Source organism: Solea solea, chromosome 9 (assembly GCF_958295425.1).
Source record: "Solea solea chromosome 9, fSolSol10.1, whole genome shotgun sequence".
NCBI classification, from domain to species: Eukaryota; Metazoa; Chordata; class Actinopteri; order Pleuronectiformes; family Soleidae; genus Solea; species Solea solea.
Window position 1 is genome coordinate 11,879,026 of NC_081142.1, and position 9,774 is coordinate 11,888,799.

The window sequence follows — 9,774 nt, forward strand, 5'->3', positions numbered from 1 at the left end:
AGCTCTTTTGAATACTGATTTTTTTTTTTTTTTTTAAAGGGCCTTCTTTAAACTCAAGGCAGGTGGCAAATGACTATGACTATGAATATATTATTTTATCATAAATCTACACATTATAGGAAGAACTTGGTAGCAAATCATAAAAAAAGATGTTAATTTGAAATTATTTCCAAAAGCCAGGCACCACTGAAAGAAATGCCCAACAATTAAATCATGGGATATAAACTCTCTAACAGACCATTTCAGAATGCTTTTTCAAACATGACGTTGATTTTGTTTTAGCATAATGCAATTTCACATTATTTTTGGTTTGTCAATATTATAAAGTGGAACTTTCTGGTTGATTTGCATTTAATGTGATCCAAATGTGATCTTATTCGCCATACACCATATATGTGGCATAACTAGAAATCTTTATTTTCATCAATAATTATTGGCTTTAACTGAATAAATGGAAATTACCTATGGCTTTGCAATTGTGTTGAAAGCATTCATTTGGATATTTGTGTAACAGTTATATTAAATAATATTTCATTATTTGGTTGTGTTATATTTTAGGCAATAAAATGAAAAAAAACGATTGTAATTTTCAAATACAATTTTATGAAATTAGACTTGTTGAGCAGGCTTTACATCCATTTTGACAAGACTTTAAAAAGCACCTCTTTGAAAGCTTTATTGGTCTCCGACACAACATGTCATTGAAATAACAAAGTAAAAAACAACCTTGCTGGACAGCACTTAAACCCACTAAAGCATTTCAAATTGAAAGAAAAGGCATACAAACGTACAAAACCAGCATAAGATAAATAAGATTAAAACTTGTGTTCTAGTAGAATAACCAATAAAAAGATTCCATTGCAAATCATGTAAATGATTCAGAGATATGATTTGTATGTATACAGCTGATGGACTATGTTTGTGCGCTGGACTGAGGTTTTGCCGTGTGCTCATCTGCGATGGTGGCGGACTTCAGGTGCCTGCAGTGATGATCCTGACTTCGACCGATTCAACCTTAGTGAGGGGGCCTCAAGGTCATTTCAATTCTTCTGTGGATGCTATTATAGGAAAAGAGGCAAAGAAAAGAATAGCAGTGAAATCAATACTCTGCACTCCACATCAAGGAAGCAGCAGACAGACATTGGCCACAAGTAATAACCTTCTTCGAGTTTTCTTTTCTTAGAGAATGGAACAGGAAGTGCAATCTTTGCTTGACTAACCGAGGTGTCAGAAGCAGATTAACAAATGTGTAGACAAAAATATTATAAACATATTTACCCACTCATGATTAAGCAACAGCTGAATTTGTGACTAAAAGCTAACCCCAGGAAGTGGAGAATGACCGGAAATGTGTCCGCCTGCCCCAATCCGACCTGACGTCCCGTCCAATTAAAAACATTACACCGATCAGAATTGCCTTTTCCGAGGACCACAGACAGTCATTAGAGATATCTGTCTGCATTTCATTTCCATTTGCTGCAGAGCAGCAGCAGAGGGATTCGGAGATGAATCCGAGAGGAGGGGCACGTGATATTAATGCAGGATATGGTTTTGAGAGAGGGTAAAGAGAGTTTCAGGAAAATCGAATTCTCTACTGATAGCCATTCAGATGACAGATAGGAATCTGTGTGTGTGTGTGGGAGCTGGTAATATTGTTTCAATGTGATAACATTGCAACAAAACCTGATCTTCATGTGTCAAATTGAGTCTAAATGGGTGTTTGCATCCTGGCTATTTAATTAGTGTGTAGTTGCTTTCTATTGATGCATATGCATAATATAAAAGACAAAAACATAAGATCTTAAAGTGATAAGATCATAATACCACCACAAGCTGGTCCAATGAGAGAAATGTGATAAGAATGTCAATGTCTGGATCCATGCCAGATATGAAGAATAACTCACATGGTGATTACCTTCATTCATTGATATTTACTGGGGCTGCAACACTGAATGGATTAATCAATTACTAAATAACTATTTTAATAAGCAATTAAGTAGTTTGAGTTGTTTTTCTTAATAGTTAAAACAAGCTCTCTAAAATGTCAGCTTCTTCAATGTGAATATGTTCTGGTTTCTTTGCTCTGTTTAACAAAGAAATCAACTGAATACGTTTCTTTGCGGACATAGAGACACCAAAGAACATCGTTAATTTGAGGTTTGGGAAACACTGATCCAACATTTACCCACATTCTGTGACATTTTAAGTCATTTGATCTAAATATGTCCCACTAGTTTAACTAGTTTCTTTTAGCACTGTTTCTTCTCTCAGAGAACGGAGTAAGCGGACACTTCTACTAATACTTGTCAATGCTGATACATGCAGTGTCCACATGCTCATGAGCTGCTTTGACCGAGGTAATTGAAGCTTTACTATTGTTAATGTAGTTAGCGTCTGTGCTTTTGGTAAAACACACTCCTGGTTGTGCAGTGGAAAGAGAAAGAGAGTGGCTTTATGGGATGGATGGAAATGCCATGGCTGTATAAGAAGTCTACATGAAACCACTATACACTTAACTTAACTACTACTATAAATTTAACCTGTAGGGTGCCAAAATAAAGGCACCATACAGGTCAGTCTGAGGTCTGCATGGAAACATTCCTCGTGAGAGTAATCGATTTGCTTGTGAAAAAGCTTGCATGTCCCTAACTCCAAATGGGAATGGCTTCTTGGATTATACGTTTTTGTTTTTCTAAAGAATCCTTAGAATAAATTCCCTGGAAACTCAAATACACCTGTCCATCAGCGCATATCTTGACTCACATGACATGGCAAAATTAGAACCATGTAACTGTATACCCCTGGCTTCACAACCTGGTTGAAACAAGAGTCTTTCTGCATGGAATTTGCATGTGTGTGTGTGGGTGTGTGGGTTTTCTCCAGGTTTTCCAGTTTCCTCCCTCAGTACAAAAACATGCAGATGGGATTAGGTAAATTGAACACTCTAAATTGACTGTAGGTGTCAGTGTGAGAGTGGATGGTTGTTTGTCTCTATGTGACCCTGTGACGGATTGGGGGCCTGTCGAGGGTGTACCCCCTCTTTTTCCCTATGGCAGTGGTAGATGATGGATGGATGTAACTGTATATAGAGCCAGCTATATTTAACATTTGACTTATGAATAGCAAGTCACACATCTGGAGCCTCTCTTCAGCATATTCCTTTCATGAAGTTTGACGTGTATAGTTAACTATGTTGGAGCAGAACAACGACACATTCATGATTCTTGTTAAATTACAAACAAGAAAGAAACTGTCCTTATAAGGTCACAAATCGAACACTGCACCGAGTGAAATAAAGTGACTGTATGTGATGATCATTATCAGTTTTACAACAATAAGGACTCTTATGTTTCTGTGTGTATGGAGTGACTTGTGGTATGCTTAACAAACTTCATTTAACCACAAATCTCGATGGCACAGTCTTGCATTCAAATAATGTTTTGTGTTATATCCACTAAAGGATTAGATCCACAATCTTATCCGTCTTTTCCTCATTTACATATTCCATTGCTATTTGGAAAAAACGTTTGGGAATTTTGGGGGATTTCTTCAGTTCAGTCTACAGGCTAATACTTGTATTTAAAAGTAAGGAGAACTTAGTAGAATTTAGAGGCCTACAATATAAATTCACACTTATCAGCCACAACATCAAAACCATTGACGAGTGATGTGATTAGCATTGATTATCTCGCTAAAGTCTTGAGACGTATATTGTACAGTCAATCCGTGCAGCTGATGTGTTGGAGGCAGGAAAATGAGGATGTGATTGACTTCTACACAGGACAAATAGTGATGGCTAGACCGCTGGATCAGAGAGATACAGGAGGTCTTTTGAGGGAAGGTCTTTTATGGGAAGGACCATAATAATATCATTAACTGATGCATCAAGTCAGCTGATTAATTTAAAAACAAGATTCCTTAAAACAGCTCGGAGAGTATTGACATGCACTGACGGAGGCCATTTGCTGGGTTGTACTGCACCCTCCAGGTCTACTCAGTCACATTCTCAGAGCATCATTATACTCCATATGAAGTCTCTGCAAGCTAGATAGTAGATAGTATAAAAAGACCATTTTCTCACTTGCAAAAAAAAGTTTTAATCTCAGTGTGTGACCAATAATTCCAATCTTTATTTATAACTTGTGTGAAACTGTAGAATTGTTTAAAACCTTCGTAACATTTCCGTGTTGGATGTTTGATTACTTACAGCTGCACCAAGCGCCTGCTCCAGGTCTTCAATAATGTCTGCCTCATCCTCCAGTCCCACAGAGAGTCTGATCAGCGTGTCGCTGATCCCCAGCACACAACGCTCGTTCTCTGGCACTGATGCGTGGGTCATAATCGCCCTAATTTAAGAGAGGACATAAACACCTCCAAATGAGCCCACTACATAAAACATCCTGATTTAACAGTGATTACAGCAGAGACTTCATAATAAATAAAAAGGGTCTCATTCAAAACAGATTGTGAGGCACTGCCAGGGATTTCTTCTTGGTCTCTGCTGCCCCCGTGTGGAGCAGTTTGTTAGCTTACAGTGAAGAAAATAAATATTTCTCTTGTCCATTTAAAAACCACTAAAAACACTGAACTACAATAATCTTTAGTGGGATACTTACGGATGTTCAGCTAGACTTTCATAACCTCCAAGACTCTCGGCAACTGCAAACATCTGAAATAAGGCAGAGAGAAATTGAAATTAATCATAGGGCAGGACATAAATACTATATACAAAGAGAAAATCAGTACAAAACACAAATGAAAAATCAGTAACCAACAACAGAATCGTCTCATATCTCAATTTGATGTTGTGGTTTGATCTGTTTCTAACACAAACAGCAAGGATGTACCAGTTTTTCATGAAGTTCTATGAAAACGTTAATCATTATTCACAAATGAATAAATGAATAAAACCCAAATTAATTATGTTGAGTAAACAGTTTCTGAACAGAACAGAGTAAATGATTTAATGATGAACATTTTTTGAGCAAAATGTCGAATCATCAACTGTTTGGCTGAGGGGATTCAAATGACTAAACCCTCCGCCAGTAAATACTTGCAGCACATTTGTGGTACTTAAGTGTTCCTCCGTTTTCCTTTCATATAAGACTGGAAATGTGAGCCAGCCAAATCAAACCGTCTTGGCACAACAGAAACTGAATGCCAAATTACTTTGAGGTTTTGGAGGAAGGTGGTGGCGTGTTCAAGTTTCCCCTTAATGTAGAAGGTGATCATCCCTGGACACCCGGTGCACTGTTTCTTCATCACTTCATGCTGCGGGTGAGAGGGCAGGCCTGTGTCGAGAGAGGGAAGGTGAGGGAAGAAAGGGAGTAAATCCTTCAATCCAAACGAATATTTTTATTAGTAAGAACATCAGTGAACACGATGCACATTTTTGTTGCCACAAGCAGAAAGACAAAATGGTTTCTCATCTTGACTCCTTCCTTGTTTGGACACATAATTAAATAAACCACAATGACAATGTGCACCATTAAACCAAACAGAAACTCCCACAGGCATGTTTCTGTGGAACAGTTGTCACTGGAATAACAATTCGCAGATGGTTTTTTTGGGGTTTTTTTTACGTAAGTGATGAATTTTAATATTGTTTTTAAATAATAATAATAATACTTTTAAATGTTCTTTGTAGCCTCTCATTTCATTAATTGTGTTGTGGTCTTATACAACATTATAATAACTGTGTTGCTAATTCCCCCATACGTCTCATCTCATAATTAGGAGCATTATATTAAATGTGACACATCATTACCAGGGAAAATGACACGGTCCACCCTGGGATCAGCCTCGAGGAACTTGGCAGCAGCCATGGCGTTCTTGAAGTGTCTCTCCATCCGCACGTGTAGCGTCTTCAGTCCACGGTTGCACATGTAGCAGTCAAACGGTGATGGTACGCCACCCAATGCTGAACCACAGCAACGACACCAAATTACAAACAAAAGTTTCCCATGGCTCTGATCTGGCAAACACTTCCTGCTGAAAAGGTATTAAACTAATTCTGAACTTTGGCCCCTGGGGCATATTTCAGTTCTTCAACAAGTGAATGCAGATCAGTTTGGAATAAACAGTCGACCAAAATACAAAATAGGTTAGACTTAGTTTAGGTTATTCTGAGGTGTGCTTTATGTTCAAAAATTACAAATGCCTTTGACTTCTAGCTTGATAAATGACAAATAATTTATCAACTCTTTGGTGCAGCTTGTCAGTTCAATTACTTTTTTATAGACAGGGCACACAAACAATTTAATGATGATTTAGCTCTCACCATTTTGCAGAAACTTCAGTCGCTCATAACAGTCCTCTCGGTTCGTTGAAGCCAGGCCCATCACCACATCACTGTGACCTGAACAACAATGACATCACCAAGAAACGAGGTCCATGTCCTCTTTTCAGATCTTAATGGTGTTAGGGCGAAAAAAAGGAAACACCTTCACAACCTACCGTTCATATATTTGGTGGCTGAATACATGCAAATATCTGCTCCCAAAGCCAGGGGGCGCTGTGAGTGAACAAGACAAACACCTGAGTTAATCCTTCAGCCATTTGTTTCCACATGAACTGGAATGTAATTGCAAGCTATGAATTAGCAGCTGCTCCAAAATTAAAAGAGCATGGAGTGGCCACCTGCCAGTCTCACCTGAAAATAGGCAGACATGAAGGTGTTATCCACAACCACGATGATGTCTTTGTTGTGCTCATGGACCAAATCAGAGCAGGCCCTAATGTCAACCACCTTCATCATGGGGTTGGTGGGCGTCTCAATCCACACCAGCTATAGACAAGAGAACAGAGGTCTGTCATATGTCCACAGATGCAGACTTCAGGTGGATGGAAAGACTACAGTAAACAAATGCGAAGAGACTCTTCCAGTACATTTAACACGATGACTAATAAAAGTAACCACTCGAAACAATTGCTTGAAGAGTTCACAAAGGGTTAGTACACACCCAGTGGTAAAACTTTAACTGACCTGAATTGCTTTTTCTTTTCTTTTTTTTTTTTTAATATAACTATCTAACTATATAACTATAAAAACAGCTGGAAGACAAACCAGACAGTAAAAGATTAGATGCAGACAAACAGGAAAGAGATCAGAGATCCTGTGACTTACTTTGGTGTTGGGCTTCAGTGCCGCCTTAAGCAGCTCCGGTTTTGTACAATCGGCAAAAGAGATCTCCAGACCAAAGTTAGTGGCAATTTTTTGGAAGTAGCGATTTGTGCCTTGCAATAAAGCAAAAATATTATGGGTTAATAATCTACTTACAATAATAATAATATATAATAATCACTTTAAAGTAACGCAATGTACTTCAGACCAGGTACAGTAGCCTATTATAGTAATTTATACAAATATGATTACATTGGGTTTTATTTTCTCAGCGAGTTTATCTCACCTCCATACACATCATCCATGCAGACGATCCCATCACCAGCTTTGAGCATGTGAGTGATGGTCATTGTAGCTGCCAGCCCCGAGGCGAAAGCAAGAGCTGTAGGAAAGACGGCACAAGTCCTTTTCACTGCATCTTTATTCATTTTACTAATATTTCATGTTAAGCATTTGCTGCCTGTGGAAGTACGCCATGATCAACAAACTTACAGTATTTTGCTCCATCCAGAGCTGCCACTGCCTTCTCAAGGCAGTTCCTTGTGGGATTTCCACTGCGACTGTATTCAAACCCCTACAGAGAGACATCATTTCAGTCACCAAACCAAAAATGTGTTATTTGCATTCATCATCAAACTTATGCAATTTTAAGTAAATACAGTTCAGCTGCTGCTGCTTTCTGTTTAACTTTGCAAAACTTATAAATCATGTTTGAATTAAACATTTAAGATTCAAGGCAGTTGTGGGTACAACACTTATATATATTTAAGCACATTTTGTTTGCCTTCTCTGGGAAGATGGCCAGCTGTAGGCAAAATATTCTGACAAGGCAAGTTAGTTCTTGTTTTGTTAGCCCTTAATTCCTGTTCCATACAAGTCATCTAGTATGTAGTGGGTGCAAGCATAATGGAACGACAGGTTAGGGTACTACTTTTAATTTGGTCATTTAATTCGAAGGTCATTTTAGCTATTAATCGCAAACTGGGAAACATTACATTGCCCTCCTAAAGGGACGGTGCTTTGAAATATAAACAGGTTCATAAAACTATAAAAGATCTCTACTTAGACTTTTAATGGGTCACCCCCACAGAATAATCATTGACAGGGACCAATGCCAGTTGAGCAAAGTTTCCTTGCGTGCAATAAAAATGTGGATAATAAGTGAACTGCAAAGACGAAATGATAGAAACTGCACTTGTAACATAGGTCAGTTTGGGTTGCCATGACAACAGAGCAAATTTAACAAGAGAAAAACCGCTAAGCTGTCACTTTTCAAACAGGTCATGCAGCTTAGTTCAATTATTGTGTTGTACTCTGCTTAATACAGGTCTAAAAAGATCTGCCTATTATCCAACATAATTATGTGTACATTTTAATTGTATAGTACTGTATATGTTCAAAGGGCTTTAACAACAGTGGGAACATAGCTTTGGAATGTGGGGGTGTTTAAGTATACAGTTGTGTATGCATGTGAAACAAGTTAACTATTCTTTTTTGTTTGCCTCTTTCTTTGTCCTCATTGTGACACATGTGTGACATGGCGACTTTATAACACTTCAATTCCCCACACAACGCTCACAACATATCTACAGCAATAGAACATAAATAACAAGAACAATTCATCCAGCACTGTACTTGAGTACAACTTTGAGGATTATACTTTAATGTGCACTCCCATTTTATTTCTATTTCTGAAATGACTGAAACTCACTATGACACTATAGGCAGTGGAAAAGAATACTGTGTCACCTGAGTACAGTATGTGTTCATACAGGTCACATATTTGTCAGTAGCTGCACCTTTTGATATGCACAACAAGAGGCAGATTAACGTCAAGTGTTCACACGAGAAAAGAGGGAGAGGAAAAACTACGGAAGTATGTCCGCTTCTACTGAGAGAATTAACAACATACCGTCTTGTGTTATGGACGTTTTAAAACTTTTCACGTACAACTTGCACTGCAAGTTTGAAATGAAGTTCGAATTTACCAAATGTAAGAATATATACAGTATTTGTGGTCATCCTGCGTTGGGGGGTGGGGGGGGGGCACCAAATTGCCAGGGGCACCAACACAAGTTTCGTGCCGGCCCTGTTCGATAGTCACATGCTGCATGGTAATTATTCAGTAACAAGTGTTATTAATTGCTTGACATTTGTTCCTCGTTTACTCTTGCCTAATTGTTTTAAGATAAATGTATATATGCGACTTTGAATGGGGCTGAGTAAGACAAACACTGCTTTGTGTTTCTGATTATTGCTCAGACAAATCATACAACAGAGGGATGATTCGGCGTCGTCTTCACTGAGAACACATGTGTTAGTGTTACTGACAACATGGCAGTGCGAGTATGATTCTGAGTTAGCGTAACGTAGGAGCATGTGGTTACTCACGGCGTGGTTACCAGGTCCCAGCTGTTTGAATGTGGTGGAAAGAGAAATCAGTGGCACCACAGCCATAGACTTCCACTGTTCCGGCTCCTGGCCGACATGAATGGCCTCCGTGGCAAAGGATTTGTAGGCCGCGTGGAAACCGGCGAACACGTCGCTCTGCTCGTCCTGCTTCTTCTTCGAGTCCATACCGCCGGTGAACCGCAGTGGAGTGGAGATGAGTCTGTGTTAAGGCTGCATGGTACAGTGAGAACCCATTTTAG

The 9,774-nt window shown here is 38.7% G+C and overlaps 1 protein-coding gene across 1 annotated transcript; it reads right to left on the reverse strand.

Moving 5' to 3' along the window:
- Window positions 1–650: 650 nt before the first annotated feature.
- Window positions 651–9,774, reverse strand: cth (cystathionase (cystathionine gamma-lyase)). Its single transcript, XM_058639305.1, has 12 exons — window positions 9,515–9,774; window positions 7,616–7,697; window positions 7,410–7,505; window positions 7,127–7,236; window positions 6,653–6,787; window positions 6,457–6,514; window positions 6,281–6,358; window positions 5,768–5,920; window positions 5,170–5,291; window positions 4,617–4,669; window positions 4,208–4,346; window positions 651–1,058 (listed from the first exon to the last, which is right to left on the reverse strand). The coding sequence occupies exons 1-12, from the start codon at window positions 9,698–9,700 to the stop codon at window positions 1,041–1,043; spliced, it is 1,230 nt and encodes a 409-aa protein (XP_058495288.1). The 5' UTR covers window positions 9,701–9,774; the 3' UTR covers window positions 651–1,040.

Excerpts from the sequence above, each read along its gene's own strand:
- cth (XM_058639305.1), bottom strand. The coding sequence starts at position 9,700 with ATGGACTCGAAGAAGAAGCAGGACGAGCAGAGCGACGTGTTCGCCGGT. Across the intron at positions 7,698-9,514 it reads TGGGACCTGGTAACCACGCC|GGGTTTGAATACAGTCGCAG; the intron begins GTGAGTAACCAC and ends GTCTCTCTGTAG. Across the intron at positions 7,506-7,615 it reads TCTGGATGGAGCAAAATACT|CTCTTGCTTTCGCCTCGGGG; the intron begins GTAAGTTTGTTG and ends TCTTTCCTACAG.